The sequence below is a fragment of the Podarcis gaigeae genome (assembly GCF_964106915.1).
Source record: "Podarcis gaigeae genome assembly, chromosome: 14".
Classification (NCBI taxonomy): Eukaryota; Metazoa; Chordata; class Lepidosauria; order Squamata; family Lacertidae; genus Podarcis; species Podarcis gaigeae.
In genome coordinates, this window is record NC_139690.1 from 7,316,174 (window position 1) to 7,335,237 (window position 19,064).

General features: G+C 44.9%; 1 protein-coding gene across 3 annotated transcripts in view; it reads right to left on the reverse strand.

Moving 5' to 3' along the window:
• The window catches only part of DUOX2 (dual oxidase 2), a 52,291-nt gene extending 37,304 nt beyond the window's left edge, over nucleotides 1-14,987 (reverse strand). The window contains exons 1-8 of one of the 3 annotated variants that reach the window (XM_083712416.1): nucleotides 14,896-14,987; nucleotides 13,666-13,749; nucleotides 12,085-12,249; nucleotides 8,367-8,554; nucleotides 6,848-7,046; nucleotides 5,305-5,471; nucleotides 2,290-2,353; nucleotides 908-1,004 (exon numbers count right to left, since the gene is read on the reverse strand). In XM_083712416.1, the coding sequence (XP_083568542.1) occupies nucleotides 908-1,004; nucleotides 2,290-2,353; nucleotides 5,305-5,471; nucleotides 6,848-7,046; nucleotides 8,367-8,554; nucleotides 12,085-12,249; nucleotides 13,666-13,749; nucleotides 14,896-14,974 (1,043 nt within the window). In that variant the 5' untranslated portion in view covers nucleotides 14,975-14,987. Of the gene's footprint in view, nucleotides 1-907; nucleotides 1,005-2,289; nucleotides 2,354-5,304; nucleotides 5,472-6,847; nucleotides 7,047-8,366; nucleotides 8,555-10,680; nucleotides 11,279-12,084; nucleotides 12,250-13,665; nucleotides 13,750-14,895 lie in introns of those variants that run through there. The other 2 variants (XM_083712417.1, XM_083712418.1) reach the window with 2 other exon arrangements.
• Between the last annotated feature and the right edge of the window lie 4,077 nt (nucleotides 14,988-19,064).

Genomic DNA, 19,064 nt, shown 5'->3' on the forward strand with positions numbered 1-19,064 from the left:
GCTTGGTCCCTGCACCTGCCAACCTAGCAGTTCGAAATCATGTCAAAGTGCAAGTAGATAAATAGGTACCGCTCCAGCGGGAAGGTAAATGGTGTTTCCGTGCGCTGCTCTGGTTCGCCAGAAGCAGCTTAGTCATGCTGGCCAATAAAGCGAGATGAACGCCGCAACCCCAGAGTCGGTCACGACTGGACCTGATGGTCAGGGGTCCCTTTACCTTTACCTAAATACTACTTGGAGCACAAAACTCTGGCATCATTCCATCTGCATTGACTACCCATTTGTTTATAGAATTCAGGGCTTTTTTCAGTGACAGTTGTTTCCTATTTTCCCCCCTGCCCATGCCAATACTTTTGCTGGCACCCGTGACATTTTATAAATATATGAGCTCTGGTACCTCATTTTTGGTATTAAAAAGTACAGTACTATTATTTTTATTTATTTATTTACCTTTGAATGCCCCACATGACATGGTAGCAGAATATCTCAAGGACCTCCACCTCTCATGCAAACCTATACATGCACTGACATCAATATCAGAAGGCTTACAATGTCCCTCCACTGTCAGAGATAAGGCAGGTGGTTAGGACATGAGAGGGCCTTGCAGATATAAAGCTGCCTTATACCGAGTCTATCTGGATCAGAGCTGTCTGTTATGATTGGTAGTGGTTCTCCAGAGTCTACTCAAATTGGTGGTGACCCTACAGAATCTCTCCCATCACCTGCTGCTAGATCCTTTGAGATGGAGGTGGTCAGGAACTGAACTTAGGACCTTGCACATGTGAAATGTGTCTTCCAGCAAGGCCACCATTCTCCAATTGACATGCATGGTCCATGCCTCAGAGGTCTGCTCATCCAACTGATGTATCAGCCAGTCCATAAGAAGGCTAGAAGTAAGGCAGATTCCTACCTCATGTACACACCAGGAGGAACCATGGTGCCCAGAAAGAGCGCTGTAGTCACTACGAATTCAGGCGAGATCCTAGCATCCACATGTTGCTTATAACCTGAAACAGAGATGACGGCTCTGAATAACAATACTCAATGAAGGGCAGGAATGGCAACTACAGCAGGATGAGGCCCCATTGCTGCATGGATGATCAGTCAAGTGCAGACACACTTTTTGGACAGAGTGTGCATGTTTGGTTAATGAAATCTATAGTTTATAGTGCAAAGGTATGCAGAATCCCCAAATACAATTCAGGCCCCGCCTGCACTAAAGATCTAAGACACTGTTCTACCACTTTAAATACTCATGACTTCCACTCTAAGAATCGTAGCTCTGTGAGGTGGTCTTCTAACCATTCTCCGTCTTCTCAGAAGTAAAGCCCCACTGAGTTCAGTGAGATGCACTCCCAAGTCCTAGGCTAGCATGCATAGGATTGTGGCTTCAGATTATCTTGCTAATTACAAAGATATTATTTGTCACTGGATTATTGTGGCCTAAACCACTGAGCCTCTTGGGCTTGCCGATCAGCAGTTCAAATCCCCGTGACGGGGTGAGCTCCTGTTGCTCTGTCCCAGCTCCTGCCAACCTAACAGTTCGAAAGCACACCAGTGCAAGTAGATAAATAGGTACCACTGTAGCAGGAAGATAAGCGGCATTTCCATGTGCTCTGGTTTCCATCACAGTGTTTCATTGCTCCAGAAGCAGTTTAGTCATGCTGGCCACATGACTGGAAAGCTGTCTGTGGACAAATGGCGTATCCCTCAGCCTGAAAGCAAGATGAGCGCCGCAACCCTATAGTAGCCTTTGACTGGACTTAAGCATTAAGGAGTCCTTTACCTTTTTACCTATTTTGTACATGCAAGCAAGCCCTTCTTATAGCTTTTATTATTCCTGATATTACAATTCCTTTCCACGATATTTATTCATTAATGTACATACCCTATTATTCTAAACTGCGCCCCACACAAAAGGGGATGTATTATTAATTTTAAAATGGAAATGTGTAACATGAAAAATAAAGAGAAGGTGTTTATTAACATGCTTGCTTATTGATTGATTGGATTGGATTTGGTTTGACTTGCCAGCTCTTTGCTACCAAGGTCTCCAAGGGGAAAGTGGTGGTTCAAAACAACAGCCAAAGTTTGAGTAAAGGTGAAAACTGAAAGGAATTGTGGTTTTAAATAACGGGAGAGGCTCAGGTAAACCTCTAGTGTATTTATATTTATTTAAACACATATGCATGCCCAAAACCCCGCACACTAACAGCAGAACAAAATCAGCTCAGTCCACTGGCCCCCATTGAACGGTACCCATTTGCACACGCCATGATTCTTTCTCCTCACCTGTGTAAGGTTCAGCGGGGCCATTCCCAACGAAGGCTGGCAGCCATTCATAGAGCACAATGTTCTAGGGAAAAAGGAGGAAGAGGCAGCTGTGACACACAGGAAGTTGCTCCACACCCAGTCAGACTACCTGCTGCAGTAGCTGGTGCAGGTGGAGCCAGAGCCAATGGCAGGAAGAGCCACCCTCTGATTGGTTGAAAATAGAAGGGCACTCAGATGGGGATTGGGTGAGATCGATGGGACAGTACCCCATTTGCCCTAATGGACCACAATCCACTGACTAGTTACCGTATTTTTCCGTGTATAAGACTATGCTTTTTGCTTTAAAAAAATAAGCAAAAATTGGGTATTGTCTTATACATGGATAGTGAATGCAGAGGGCAGACGTGCGATTAATGGCAGGAGCAAGCAGGAGATGGGCAGTGGCGATTGGGTGGGTGATTGCTGGCTGTGGCAAGGCCTGCTGGTGATTGGCTGTGGCTGTGGCAATGGGGCAGGCGATTGGCAGCTGTGGCGAGGCAGGCAGGTGATTGGCGGCTGCGGCAAGTGGGCGGGTGGGCTGTTGGTGGCTGCGAGTGGGCAGACAATTGGCAGCTGTGGCGAGGTGTGCAATTGGCAGTGGCTGTGGCAAGCGATCGGCAGTGGAGGGCAGGTGGGTGAATGATTGGTGGAAGTGAATCACTTACTTAATTTTGGGTTAAAAAAATCGTCTTATACCTGGGGGCGTCTTATGCACAGAAAAAATACAGTATCTGCCCAGCCCATGTCTGTTCAAGCCTTATTTATTTAGATCACTTGCTGCTAAAATAGGCTTCCAATAGCAGGCAGAGATCTTTCCTGGTATATGGGTCCTAGATAATCGGGAAGGGTCATGGCTTTGCATGCAGAAGGTCTTGAGTTCAATTCCAGGCACCTCCAGGTAGGGTTCAGGGAAACTTCCTGTTAAGTTGTGGGTTGCCATAACAGACGGCACAGCGATTTCTCCAAGTAGCTCTTTATTTTGTAAGCTGGAATAGAACTGACTGCAAACAGCTCAGCCGGCCTGCTTTTATAGGCAGCCGGCTGTCAACATTGTAGCAACAACAGCCCAGAGTTCCCGCCTAAAATAACTGACGCGGACCTGAGGGAAAACTATCTACAGACCTGAGTGAAAACTATATACAGTATCCCCCTGCTGGCCCAGGGTGAAACTTCACTACATAACACTTCCTGTCTGAAGCCTGTCTGGAGAACCGCTGCCAGTCAGTGTGAACAAAACTGAGCTAGCTGTACCAATAGTCTGGCATCATTCTTTCATTAGAAAAACAGGAACTTGGAGATGTCATGGACTAGAAAGACCTTCCGCATGAAAATCATAAGAGCTACCACTGAGGTGTGGACTCTTCCATAAAGCTTAATAGGCAGAGGTTTTGAGTGAGGAAAATGTATGGGATCTCAGCTCTAAGAGTTTTGTTTCTCTCCCCCCCCCCCAAACCTGGAGTCATTTTTTCATCTGCCAGAGCATCAAAGTAATGGAGAGGCCCTCTTTGCTCTGGCCAAATGAATGAGGTGAAAACAAGGCTTTCAAGTTTTGCTATTGCTTTTGACATATGAGCATGAATTATGTCAGAGACTGAGACCAGCTTCCAATTCTATGACTAGCAGCTGATGGCCCATATAGTATAAAATGGACCAATACAACTGCCTGCATTTTTGTATTTTCTTTAGAGATTGGGAGGCTGCCATGTTAAGCTCTTATATTATACCATTTCTCACAACATCTCTCTACTTAGGAAGCTGCCATACGCCAATTTTTTCTAGTTCTTTGCTGAGCCTAGTTTTGTCTACCGTAATTGGCTTCTCTCTCTAGGGCAGGGTTGGAAAAGCTCAGGACCAAGGACAAAATGCAACCCTCCATGCCTCTACCTGGCCCTTGGGACTCTCCCCAGGCCACACCCACCTCACAAGCCACACCCTCTTACCCACAGACCATACCACTCAATGCCCTTGCTTCACACCCTACTTGAGTGTTTTTGCCTGGCTGGAATGTGTCTTTAAACTCTGAGAATGCCTTTTCTTGTGTGGCTCAAGGTGTGTAGAAATTTGCTTACAGATAAAATCTGCATGCATTGATCTACCTGCTTTTGGCTCTAGCCTTTACCCACAACTGCCATGTAGCCCCTGAAAGAAATGCAGCTCCCAGGCTGAAAAAAAGATTATCCACCTCTTCTCTAGGGTCTTAGGAAGAGAAAATATTGTCCATCACCTGGAACCCGATCGTGTTATCTGGAGATGCCAGGAATCAAACCTGGGATCTCCATCATGTCAAACATGTGGCTTAGGGCCCTCATATTTACGGGACCGCCTCTCCTGGTATGCCCTGCAGAGGACCTTAAGGTCCATGAATAACCATAGTTTAGAGGTCCCGGGCCCGAAGGAAGTCAGGCTATCCTCCACCAGGGCCAGGGCCTTTTCAGTGATGGCTCCGACCTGGTGGAATGCTCTGTCCCATGAAACTAGGGCCCTTCAGGATTTAACCTCCTTCCGTCGGGCCTGTAAGACAGAGCTATTCTGCCTGTCCTTCAATTTGAATTCAGTCTGATCTTTTATTTCCCTTCCCCCTCCCCTTTTATGAAGATCACCCGCTCTGAGACCCCACAGCTAATTCTCCCCTGGCCTCCTTGCTGGCCCAAGTAGGACCAATTCAGCCAGCTAGCCCTGGGGAGTATCTAATTGATTTTTTATTTTTGAATTTTATTGTTATTCATGTTTTTATACTGTATTTTATGCTGCTTTTACAATTTTAAATTTGTTGTTAGCCACCCTGAGCCCGGTTTTTGAACCGGGAAGAGCAGAGTATAAATAAAAATTTATTATTATTATTAAACACATGCTCTGCCACTGAGCTATGGTCCCTTGCTTAGAGACAACGAGGACACAAAACACAGTCTAGGGGTTTATGTGCCCAGAGAGGTTTGCTGGATGCCTCCCTCCGCTCCCCGGCCACACACAGTCTTTCTTCCATGCCTCGCTCACCTGGTAAGTGGCAATAACCCGCTTGCGCACGTGCTGAAACACATCTTCATCAGACCAATCAGGGTGCTGTTGGGCAAGCTTTGCTGCCAGGACGTTGTGGTAGCGGAACCAGACGATGCCCATTGCTTGCAGGAACAGGTCTGCATTACCTTTGGCATTTCCAAAGTCTAGAAGAAGGGATTGGGTGGGGGGGTAGAGAGAGAAAAGAGCCAATTCTAAACTTCCAGGTTCCAAGAGCAGGTACAGATTTGCTGGTATGACCTCATGAGAGGAGTGTACCATCTCATAGTATATATAGGAATGATGTCAAACAAACATCAGACACGGACATTTTATGGCCCAGCCTCCTTTCAAATGGTTTAGGTTCCCATGTATCATTTGTTGTCACAGACATATATTTCAAATGGGGAAAGGGGAGGACTTGGAGGATGGAAGAACAAACTCCTCTCTTGCCACTAGTATGCTATTAATTGCCCGTTCTCAAACTGGTTCCTAAAAAACAAATAAATGTGCTATCAGACATCACTTATATACATTTGCCTTTGCAGATGATGTGCCGTTTTGACCTTCAGAATTTGCCATGCTGGCGCTTTCAAACTAGTGATTCGCCAATGCCCATTTAAAAGATACAGGACCCTAAGAGCTGTGCAATGTTTTCTACCTGTCTGTGCACTGGGGCTCTTTGCTATTGACATTCTGGAACCCTTATAGGGAGGTTTTTAATGTTTAATGTTTTATTGTGTTTTTATATATGCTGGAAGCCGCCCAGAGTGGCTAGGGCAAACCAGTCAGATGGGCAGGGTACAAATAATAATATAATAAGTGCTATTGTTCTAGAAAAAGAGGTGCCAGAACTCTCCATGAACGCCTCCCTTGTTCTCTTACAATGGCAATTGCTCCCACCTGAGAGGTGCCAGAACTTTCTTTTATCCTGTGGCTGAGGGCCTGAAGAGATGAACCCTCTCCCCTCCCTATTCCTGTTTTCTCACAGGCTCTCAACTTCAGACTGTATCCAAAATTACTCATTAGAGCAAACGGGGCTCTGGACCACCAACCTCCATCTGCTCTCATTGCCTGTCAGCTCAGTCTCAGGGCTTATCCACACTGACATTTCCTCCGCATGCTCCAGGTATAGCCTGTGCTTTAAAGCTCCACATTCGAGTGTCCTTTTATTGCCCTGGAGCTTTCCCCGCAAACCCCCGCTGTTTTAGAGTTGAATCTGAGCAAACAACAATCTGTGGAAACCACGAATTACCGTCTGTTGCGTTTCAGCTTCAAAGAGTTGTTTTTTTGCGGGGAAAGCTCCAGTGTGAAAAGAAGAGAGCTTTAAAGTGTCAACCTGTGCCTGGAAAAAGTGGGACAAAAGTTAAGTGTGGATCAGCGCTCTGTGTTGCCCCTTGTAGAACTCAGCAGGGGAGAGGGAAACAAAGCTAGAATTGGTTGGTCCTGCAGGCCATCGCTTCTGGTGCCCCCTACTGTTGTCCTCCTGGCCTTCCACCCTACCAGTCCCAAAGGGGCACCAGCCACCACCAACCTTCCTTACCATAGAGTCCCTGTGGTCCACTTTGTCCTGTGGACGGATCCAGAGCCTTCCACATTAAGCTGTTTGCCTTTGTCTGCCTTGGGAAACCATCTTCTCCGGAGAGCAGCTTCCCTCGTGAGAAACTTCTCAGAGAATCACTCCAGGAATGGGATGAGCCATAGACGGCACTCCCATCGAGCCATCCTGTCACTCCATTTAGCTGGTGAAAGAAGGGGGGAAGCAGGGGGGTTAGTTCCTTCTAAATCTTTGGCCAGGGGGCCATCAAGCATTCTCTACCGCAGAGGCATTGAAGAAAGCAGCTTTGTGCAGGGTGGTGAACGGACAGAAGATTTAGCTTATCATACCCTTGCCAGAATGACTGTACTATAGATATACAGTACTGCCATGTTATTCCATAGGCAATGAGTCAATGGAGTCAAAAGGAGATGAAAGATCCTCAAATGCAACCTATTCTTTTTTTGATGGACTGCTTAATACAATTTTAAATAAGGTAATTCAAGCAAACGGGGAAAAGGTCACAGCTCAGTGGTGGACATCAGCTTTGCATGCATAAGATCCCTGGTTCCATCCCAGCATTTATCCATTCTTACGTTCAGTACTCCAAATTTCCATATCAATTTGTGTTGGTCCTTGTGAACACACACCAGCAATTTAGAGTGAATTTCTCCTAATATAAGTGTTTTCATGCAATTTGACCTGACATACACATTTTTGGAGAGCAATTTACCCTGATATAATGCATTTGTGCATGGTGTTATCACTAGTCTATGCATTTTTATTCACACTCCCCCCCATGTGTCTCTTTGCTTTCCTTTGAACTATATCAGTGAGGCCAAGAGGGGGTGGGGTTGCGTCTGGGCAGCGCAGAATCTCCATACACACTGCACTCAGGCTTGTGCCCCGGGGAGGTGCTGCTAACACAGCAGTTTGACTTCAATCCCCAGAGGTGCACTTCATTGTCTCTCAAGACACATGGTTGCCAACCAACCATCGCCCCCATACAGACATTTCTGAACACATTATTTAGCTGGGGAGCTGCAAAATTCAGATGAGGGCAAATTTTGAAGGATGACTGGAATTTCAGTTCTCACGTAGTTTAGGAAAGGCAGGCAGGTTCACCTTTGAACGTGGACTAAATTTAATTTCTCCCCCATCCTTCCTCACTAGCACTGCTGATAGCCTTTCAAACAGAGGACTGCTCTCTGCAAAAAAGGACATATTAAACCCATCCCCTAATTTGCTCAGTCTGTTTATTCATTTTAGTACATTTCCCTTTTCAAAGGCATACTGTTTTATTTTTAAAACATCCCGGGAAGAAAACTGAGCAAACCATTGCAGAGCATTCCTTTCTGCATCTAGACACCACCCTTAGCGACCGAATCTGACTGCTCTCCCAGCAATGCTGCCACTGCATGAATCCTCTGATACACGCCCTGCATTTGCACTTTTCCCCTGCGAAATGTACTGTGCAAACATGTGCAAAGGGATAAACACTGATTTGCAGCCAGCTAGATTTTACCTGCTCCCGGGGCCTGTTGGGGCTTTGTCCTGTACCTGGAGCCCACTGCATTCGCTGGAATGGCAGGACAACATCACCCGAGCCAGCAGGGTCAAACACAGGATCTCCTTCAGGTATCTGTATGTTTAGGAACTCGGCAGGGCAACCAGGCTTGTCGGCTTCCAGAATCTCCGAGAGCACATGGAAACCTGGCAGACACCAAAAGGGACAGAACTAGCAGAGGGTGGATGAAACATGACATCTAGTGAACCATGACACCTACGAAATTCAGTTCCGTGAACTCACAGGGCCTGAAACCACACTCCACGAAAAACCTGCTGCGACTTCTCTTAAGAGTTTTGCATCTAGAGAAGCTACAATATTTGCCAGTTTCAACACTTGCTGACCTGATCTGCACCTCTCAGACTAAGTTGCACCGGAGTGTGCTGTTCCCCAAATATGCCAATGAAGTTCTCCCCTACTAACCTCAAAAAAGTATCAAAATATATTTTAGAATGCATATTTGGATAGAAAGCATGTTCCTGAAAGACCTACATTGGTTCCCAGTAAGTTTCCGAGCACAATTCAAAGTGTTGGTACTGACCTTTAAAGCCCTACAATGGCCTTGGCCCAGTATACCTGAAGGAGTGTCTCCACCACCATCATACTGCCAGGACACTGAGGTCCAGCCCCGAGGGCCTTCTGGCGGTTCCCTCCCTGCAAGAAGTGAGGTTAAAGGGAACCAGGCAGAGGGCCTTCTCGGTAGTGGCGCCCGCCCTGTGGAACACCCTCCCATCAGATGTCTAGGAAATAAACAACTATCTGACTTCTAGAAGACACCTGGAGTCAACCCTGTATTGGGAAATTTTTTATGTCTAATGTTTTACAATTTTTTACGTGCTGTAAACCGCCCAGAGTGGCTGGGGAAATCCAGCCAGATGGGTGGGGTGTAAATAATAATAAAACCATCATCATCATCTTCATCATCATCTTGTCCTTCTTGCCTCAGGCAGCAAAAAGTCTTGAGCCAGCCCTGCTCACAGAGTGTAATCCAGCCATATGCCATCATATCTCATTGCCTCCTGAGGAATCTCTTCTCCTCAGACAATGATTCCATAGACTATCCAATAAGTAACAAGGGATACTATTCTGTGGATCAATTTCAGTGAGGTTGAATAATGTGTGCATAAACTTTTTGAGTCTCTTTTAAGCCCAGTTTTTAAGGCTTGGCAATTTCCCCCAAATGGGAGCAGACAGAAAGTATTACAAACCCTGGAAAGAGCTCTCAGCCAGTGCCAATTATGAAGGAAATAACTGGCGGCAGCAGCAACAACGACTACTACCATTACAATAATAATAATATAACAAATTTGACAAAGGAAAATGGAAGAAAGTAAAAGAAAACAACAACCTAGGGATGTTTAATATCAATATAACCTATCCAACTGTCCAAAGAGGAATCCACACAAAAGAGATGCTTATAAGAAATGTGTTCAAATGTGGTAAGAGCATGTGAAATTATTATTAATTATGACTAATGTTATTATTACAAACTAGGTTTCTTAACCACCTTTCACAATAAGTGAAGTGACAGCAATTTAAAAATACAATATTAAAATTGGTTTAAAACAAATTAGCCAAAGGAATAGGGTGGGTCCTATGATATATATGTCAGAAATGTCAAAAGTCCAGATATATAGGTGTTTCTCTTCAGCGCATGACAGGAACTACATAAAGGAAGGTAACAACACCCCTCTGAGGAGATGGAATTCTACTACTTAGGGGTTTGCTGGAAAGAATGCTTTCTCTTGGGTTCCCACCCCCCTGAACCGCTAAGGGGCTCAGAAGTGCCAAAGAACCCATTTCCTCTTCGTCCTACTCTCTCATCATGGCTTCTGAGAAATCCACAGTCTTGTTTTAACATATTCCAAGGGATTAAGCTCCAAGCATTACTCAGCAGAAATGCCTAGCAACATCCAGGCTCCCAAACATGCCCGGATCACACTGGCAAAAGCTAACCCAGGGGGAAGTAGGTTTAAGTGACCAAATAATTCTGAGGTTTGGAGCAGAAATCCACAAGGAGGGGCAAACATGACCATTGCTAAAATAAGACATAAAACCAGTCATGCAAGAGCCTAGTAATCCTCTTGGTAATCCTATGATCTAAGGGTTTGAGCCAGAGGAAGAGAAAAGGGGGGAAACTGTGGTTTGAATTACAGTCTCCGTGTTGCTGTCACAAGGTCTGGAAACCTTGGCAAATCCCTCACTCCCAATACTATAATTCTGTGACCAGAACCTCCCCAAATCCCGTAATTGAAAGAATTAGGCACATTACTCCATTAGTTACAGGCATTGATTTGAGGCCTGATTTGTGGTAGAAAGTGGGCCTTGACTATACAAGCGCCTTGTTTCTCCAAGATGTCAGTGCTGTGAAAAGCAGAGCAGGCCAGCCTTTCCCAACTAGATGCCTTCCAGGCGCCTTGAACTACGTCTCCCATCAGCTCCAGCCACTATGCTGCATGGGGCTGATGGGAGTTATAGTCCAAAACATCTGGAGGGCATCAGGTTGGTAAATGTCTGGAGCAGACACTGCCAGAGTGGAGGCGAAGGAATTTGGGGGCAGTTGTAAAATCAGGAATCCATTTTGTTTTTCCATGATTGAAAGGTGCTCTATGTTGGAGAGGGGCCAAACCAGATAAATCAGTCCTGTTCCCTGTAATGATGCCAATTCCTTTGTAAGACTTTTGCTGGAGATTTGCTGAAGGGGCCAAAACGTTTATTTACTGCATCTTATACCATCCCGGCAGTTTGAGCTTTATGATTGCTGTTTAGAATCTTAAGAAACATGGCACAAAAGGAGGAGGAAGAAAGAAGACATGCACAAACTCAGGAACCTGCTCTTGGAAGCCTCTACATCAATGGTCATGCAAGCAGCAAAACTGGGTGGGGTTAGGGTTGCAAGTTCGATGCCCGTATGGGACAGCTGTGTATTCCTGCATTATATAATAATAAATTACTATTTATACCCCTCCCATCTAGTTGCGTTTCCCCAGCCACTCTGGGCTGCTCCCAATAAACACAATACAGCATTAAACGTTAAAAACTTCCCTATATAGGGCTCCCTTCAGGTGTCTTTTAAAAGTAGGATACTGTGGTACCTCGGGTTAAGTATTTAATTCATTCCGGAGGTCCGTACTTAACCTGAAACTGTTCTTAACCTGAAGCACCACTTTAGCTAATGGGGCCTCCTGCTGCCGCTGCGCCGCCGCCACACGATTTCTGCTCTCATCCTGAACCAAAGTTCTTAACCTGAAGCACTATTTCTGGGTTAGCGGAGTCTGTAACCTGAAGCGTATGTAACCCGAGGTACCACTGTAGTTGCTTATTTCCTTGACATCTGATGGTCAGGCGCCATTACCAAGAAGGCCCTCTGCCTGGTTCCCTGTAACCTCACTTCTCGCAGGGAGGGAACCACCAGAAGGCCCTCAGAGCTGGACCTCTGAACAATGGTGGTGGAGACGCTCCTTCAGGTATCCAGGACCGAGGCCATTCTAGGACGAGTTGCACTCGATTGGAAGAGTCCCTTCCAACTATACAATTCTAGGATTCTACGATATCAGGGAGGAGCCAAAGGGTCATTGGACAAATGGAGGGAGCCTTGCTGCTTCACCCCTGCCTCAGACGCAGCCCAGTGGCATGGATGCTGATGGAGGCCATCATTCAAGAGTTCTTAGCTTACCAAAGAAGACGCCCAGCACAGTTCTGTTCTTCTGAGAGGGTGAGCCAGAGTCCCCTCGTGCCACCACATGGCTGAGTCTCCGTGCACTGGGGACATTTGGTTCCTGGGGGGCCTGGTACACGCCGTCTGCATAGCTGGCAGGAAGGAGCCGCGACAACCACGATCCTAGTGGTGAGAAATCAGCATGTCACCTTGAGGTAGCCAGCCATGGGCAAGACTTAATTTTTGCAAATTTCTTCCGTGAACGGGTCTTAAAAATGTGTCTCTGGGGGTGAGGAATCTGCAATTATCTTTGTGACTGGAGAACATTTAGCTTGGTAAGTCTATGTTAGATGAAGAAGCTCATACACTGCTTTCGGAAAACTGAAGAATTTAAATTTTACCTTCTGAAAATGTCAGTAATGCTAAATAATATTATTAATAATAAATAATTATAATATAACTGCAAGTACTTGGGGCAAAGCATTTCTAATTATTTCTATGGAATTTACAGACATTTTATTTACCAAGCATAACTAAATTATATTAATTTGACCAAAATATCTTTTGAATCCCCCAAGTGAAGTTACACCCTTTTAGCACCCGTCATTTTTGGAAACTGAAAGCTGAAAAATTCAACACACCCTATTGAGGTCATGTGGCCAGCATGACTAAGCCGCTTCTGGCGAACCAGAGCAGTGCACGGAAACGCCGTTTTCCTTCCCACTGGAGTGGTACCTATTTATCTACTTGCACTTTGACGCGCTTTCGAACTGCTAGGTTGGCAGGAGCAGGGACCGAGCAACGGGAGCTCACCCCATCACAGGGATTCAAACCGCCGACCTTCTGATCGGCAAGCCCTAGGCTCTGTGGTTTATCCCACAACACCACCCGTGTCCCTAGGGTGTGTCTTAGATGCTGTGCAAAGTATGTCCTGAGAAACAAGGAAGGAGATGGACAGCTGGATCCTTTCTGAAAGTAAAGCCACAACTGAGACTGGGATTCTGCTCCTTTAAGACATGCTTGCATGCAGTGGTGAGCCTGCTGTGGAAGCAGGCTCCCCAAGCTCTGATGCACAGCTGGGAGGACAAAAGTTGTGAAATGCACAAGGTGGAGGAACACAACTTCCCTGCTCTTTAAGGCAGCATTGTGAACCCTAACCCAGGTGCCTCAGGGATCGCCTGGGCTCTTATATATCCCACCTCAACCCATTGCATGCAGGGCTGATTCCAGTATACCCAAAACAACACTGTTTGGCTCGCTGTTTGCTGTAGCCAAATTTAATGATATGATTAATTCTGTTATTGACGTGAAGCTATTCCACACCATTTATTTAAACAGGAGTGTGTTGGAAACGTCATCAATAAGCGTGGCGCCGGTGGTGGGGAACAAGTGTGAATTTAGGACTGCGAGAGGGAATGAAAAAGAGAATGCCGATCGCCTGCCTGATTTTCCATCCGTTTGTGGAAAGACGTGTGAACTGGCACAGTACCATTTTGCAAAATTTGCCAATATTCCCCGTACACATGGACCCAATGCTTGGCATCAGAAATGGCATTTGCAACAGCATTGGAGGCCTGAAAGCCTCAGGGACGCTCTCACCTGCTGAGTTGTGCCTGTGGTACATGAGGTTGTTGTACCAGCCGTCGTAACGCTGAATTTCCCAGTGGATATTCTTTTGGGCACCTGAGAGTAAACCACACATGAAGGAAATGAAGTTATTGGAAGCAGAGCTGGTTATTCATGAAAAATCAGGGCCGATTAGGGTGTTGGCATGTTGGAAGATGCGCAAATTTTTGTATGTGGCGAACTGGCAATGTGTCTTCATGGTGGCCATACCTGGCAGGTATGGCAGGTAACAGCCCCTTCTGGTTCAAATATATGTATGATAACCATGGGAGAAGCTATGGAACTGGGATTTGAAGTTTACAGCATGTTATGCATTGAAAGAAAATTATATGAAAATGATGTATCGTTGGTATTTAAGTCCTAGTAAACGAGCTAAAATGTACAAAACCAGGTCAAATACATACTGGAAATGTAAGGAAAAAGAAGGCAACTTTTATCATATGTGGTGGACATGTAAGGTAGTACAAGAATTCTGGGAGATGATATATAATGAACTGAAAAATATGTTCAAAATAACCTTTTCTAAAAAAACCCCGAAGGAATTCTAGGTGCCGAAATTCCAACGGATCAGAAAATACTTTTTATGTATGTGACCACTGCTGCTCGGATGTTACTAAACCCACAGATGGAAAGAAAACATTGTCCCTACCGCAGAAGAATGGCAGATTAAGTTGATGGACTATGCCAAATTGGCAAAAATAGAATAAGAAATCAGGAATGGGGAATGAGGAAAATATATAATTTACCTTACAAAACATTGTAAACAATTACAATTATTAGTAGGGTTGGAATGACACTTGTAGTCGAATGTTGAATTTTGGGTATGATGGAGATTTAAAAGATTTGGATTAATAGACAAGATGCAGGAGGAAAAGGTTAATATAAGGACCCACAAAGGGGGAAGTCCAGGAAATTCTTTGGAATTCTCTTTTTTTGTTATTGTTGGTTATGTGAAAACTGTACATTTTTAAAATTTGAAAGACTAAATATTTTTTTTAAAAAAAGAAGAGAAAATATATGTATGGCTTAACTAAGCTCACCATACATTTAAACTACTTTTATGCTACTATAGGCTGCTGGATTAGTTTGGTGGTCCATGTGGTTCAGCATCCAGTTTTTATCAGTCAAGTAACGGCTCTAAGAGGAAATCCATTTTAGGAAAACCAATTGTTAACTGGACAGGGAAAAGTTGGAGAGACTTACCAGTCGAGTGCCATAAACTTGCCAGGACAAACCAAAGCAAAATAAAGGCTTTAGTTCCAGTCATGAGATCAGTCCACATTTCTTTGGGGGACCTTTTTCCTGAAAGACAAAAAATAAAAAATAAGATAAAAAATAAGATAAAAAAATAAGATAAAAAATCTTACAGCCCTGGAAAGCCTGAAAACGCATATTTCTATTTTGTGGCGCAGCAGTTAAAGTGTTGGACTAGGACCTTGGAGAACAGGGTTCAAATTCCCACTTAGCCCTGAAGCTCATTGGGAGCCCTGCCTCTCAGGCTAACCTACATCACAGGGTTGTTGTGGGGACTAAACAAAGAGAGGGAAAACTGAGTTCCTTGTAGAAAAAAGTGGGATATAAATGCAACATATAAACATATAAAACGACTCAGGTGGAACCTCATCAGGGGATGCTTTGGTAGTATTGCCTGCCCACAAAGTGAGCGATGCTTCCCTCTGGAAACAAACGATGCCAGAGACAGAGACATTAATTTTAGATCTAGACATTTCAACTAAGCCCTTTTCTTTTCAGACTGATTTTCGCATTGGTCCCCTGCAAAGCAGATACATTGCAAATACCTAAAATCTGCCCCTCAGAAGGAAACCAATTCCTTTTGCTGGTTTAAATTCAGAAAAAATCTATAAAACTTCTAATTTGCACATTTATTTGGGTGAAACCATCGGTACTTGTTGCTGAATTTGAAATATTTTGGCAATAATTGTTGGGAAGAAAGGAAGCACAGGTCATTCAAGATGGGCAACGGAAGCCAAATGCTATGGGGGTGGAAAGATAAGCCCCACACTTGGACCACTGCTCCCTTTGACAAACACTAACCATGCAATTCCACTTTTTCTTCCTGCAACCATGAGGGCTACTTACCTTAAACCAGGGTTCTTACTCATGCAAAGCACATGCTCTGATATATTTTTTCACACTCAGTCCATATTACACATGTTCAAGTGCTAACCATTTTTAATTGTGTTATTAAAAAGAGCACCATCTATGAGTTTTAGAAGAAAGTAGCAAAGTGCAGATACTCTTAAACGTGCCTGGAAAATTTGCATCTTTCCCATACCTCCTATGCAGCAGAAATGATGCAAATTTAAGATCTCTTTTGAAAGCATCCTAAGCCAATATCTAATGCAGCCAATGCAAGTATGCCTCTACAAATAATTATACACAGGAGATTTCCTCCTATAATTAACCATGAATACGAATGAGAGCAGATGGGACTGCTACCACACAGTGTGGTGAGCTTAACACTTCTTGTGGGTGCAATTATCTGCAATCATGAATTTGTGCCCACAAAGTTTTTGAGAATGCTTTAGAGTTCCACTTGGGGGAGGGGAAGATGATATGTCTAGAAGTAGTCCGATCCTTCTCTTCACAGACTGTTAAAAAAAGGGGGTTGGGGGGGGCTGGGGGAGGCAGAGCAATTCAAGAGTTTTAGAATAAAGCTGCCATAGAAGAAAGGAGATGTAGCCAGTATGGTTTGTTTTTATTACAAAAAACAGAACACCGCAAGTTTTGTGTTTTGTTATTTACAAGATTTGCTTTTCGTCCCCCATTTTTAAAAAAAATCAAAGAGCTACATGAATACTTCAGCTGGAGTGGTATCATGGTTGAATGCTGTTTCAGCTTGAGAGCCCCGGCAACCTTCAAAAGTCCTCTTTAAGAAGTTATCAAAATGAGGCGGGGTGTGTGTCAGAGAAATGAGACAGTGCGTCACTTTATTATTACATGGGCATTAGAGTGCCTATATTGGAGTAGCTACTAAGTGGGTTAAACCACAGAGCCTAGGGCTTGCAGATCAGAAAGTCGGCGGTTTGAATCCCCACAACGGGGTGAGCTCCCGTTGCTCGGTCCCAGCTCCTGCCAACCTAGCAGTTCGAAAGCACATGCAAGTAGATAAATAGGTACCGCTCTGGCGGGAAGGTAAACTGTGTTTCCGTACACTGCTCTGGTTCACCAGAAGTGGCTTTGTCATGCTGGCCTCATGACCCGGAAGCTGTATGCCAGCTCCCTTGGCCAGTAAAGCAAGATGAGCGCTGCAACCCGAGTCGTCCATGACTGGACCTAACGGTCAGGGGTCCCTTTACCTTTAAGCCCCAGCCCAGAGGCCAGATCAAGCCCCACCTTTGGTGGCTACAACACCAAAATCACTGTTTAAAAACTGAAACAGACATAACCTTGGGGCTCTGTCAAGCTCAGCATCCTTAACAGAATGTGTTATGCCCCCTCACTGATAATCAGACTGATCATTAGATGAGTGGAAATTACCCATTTTTAAACCTAGACCCCTGTGCAGATGGGCAAAAAAGTCAATCCATTTCACTAGTAAAGGCCAAACCTATTTAATTCATACATTCCCAAAACAATGTGAGAATCCAAAGCACAGCTGCCCTTTGAAATTTGCAGTTTCCTGACCAGCTCTTGTGGTAAACAGAGGTTTAGCTCCACCTGGAGACAATTTTTCATAATAGCAGCCTTGAACAGCCCTGGGATCTCTGGCAATATAAAAGTAGAGACTCTGTATAACTTCCAATAAACCGCATTATCCTGCTATCAATGTGTTAAGCCTTTTGGGATCTGCAATAAGGCACCTAAGGGTGCACAGGTGCTCACAAAGGCTTTCACTCTCCCTCCTTGGAGGTTTTAAAGCAGGGCTTGGATGGCCATCTGTCATGGATGCTTTCGTTGAGATTACTGTATTGCACAGGGTTGGAATAGAGGACCCATGGGGTTCCTTCTAGCTCTGATTCTATGACTTAACTGGGTTGCTGAGTGATGAGTCAGGTGGTTGGTAAGAGGAGGGTGGGAGAAATGGAGTGGTGCATGGAGGGAATGCAGAAAGGAGAAAAACCAGTCTCCCTCCAAGCAGGAAGGAGGAGAGAGAGAGATGAAGATCTGGGGCTTTCCCATATCCATTCTGTAAAAGGGAAGTGCAGGTTATTTGCAGTCTATTGCAGCAATATTTGCAGGGTTGGGGCGGAAGGGATGCTGAGATTTACTGGTCAAGTTTAGAAGCCTTGGGCAATCATCTCCTTGCCAATTTCAAGGTCCAAACTACAAGGAAACAGGCGATAATATTTACTTACACAGGTACACAGCTCAGTATCTTAACCGATGAGGAAGAGCTGTGACAGTAAAAGGAGTGGGAGTTGATAGAGGCACTATGACACCAGTCCTAACACTGTCTCAAAAAGATGGAGGAGATAAAAGTCCAGAAAAGTTACTAGCCCACAAATGCAATCCAGAATTGTCACTAGCCCAGAGACTAGCCAATTTGCCCCAAAGGACTTTCCAGTATACAAAGCTTTTGAGAATTCCCCCAAGTTAGCTAGAAAGCAGTGATTTGCCCCATTCATTCATTCATTCATTCATTCATTCACAAGGTCTATAAAAAATTTTTTCCCTAATTATACTGCAAGTGAAACAGACCAGCCATTATTACCTTTCTCAAAGGGATGCTCCTAGACTTACTTTTTGCATGCCATTAAATCAGTGGGGTGGGTAACCCCTCTCAAGTATGGCTCAGCACCACTGCAGCATATGCCTTGTACAGTGGACACTCAGGTTGCGAACATGATCCATGTGGGATGCACGTTCGCAACCCGCAGCAGCGCGCAGGCGCAGGCTGTGATTCGGTGCTTCTGCACATGCACAAAGCCCGATTTAGCCCTTCTGCACATGCACGACTGCCGAAACCCAGAAGTAACCTGTTCTGGTACTTCTGGGTTTCGGTGGTCCTTAACCCAAAAAAACAAAACAAAAAACAACCTGAAGCGTCTGTAGCCCAAGGTATGACTGTAGTGGCTTTCCCCCCTCTTGTCTTCTTAGAAGAGATCCAGCAGAAGCACATTGTGGGAGGGCACGTTTGATATTATGCCACAGCCAGGCCAACGGGAAGACCTCCTGGACCCAACACTCCTATGCCACTTGTGGTTCCCATGCCATAAGGCTGGCAGCAAATGAACAACATGAATAGTCAAAGGTGCACTGCTGTCATAGAGACATCAGCCCAGGAGTGGGGAACCTTTGACCGACCGCCCCCCATGTTGTTGAATTACAAATCCCATCAGCCCTAGCAAGCATGGCCAATGGGCAGGGATGATGGGAGTTGTAGTTCAGCAAAACTGGGTGTACCACAG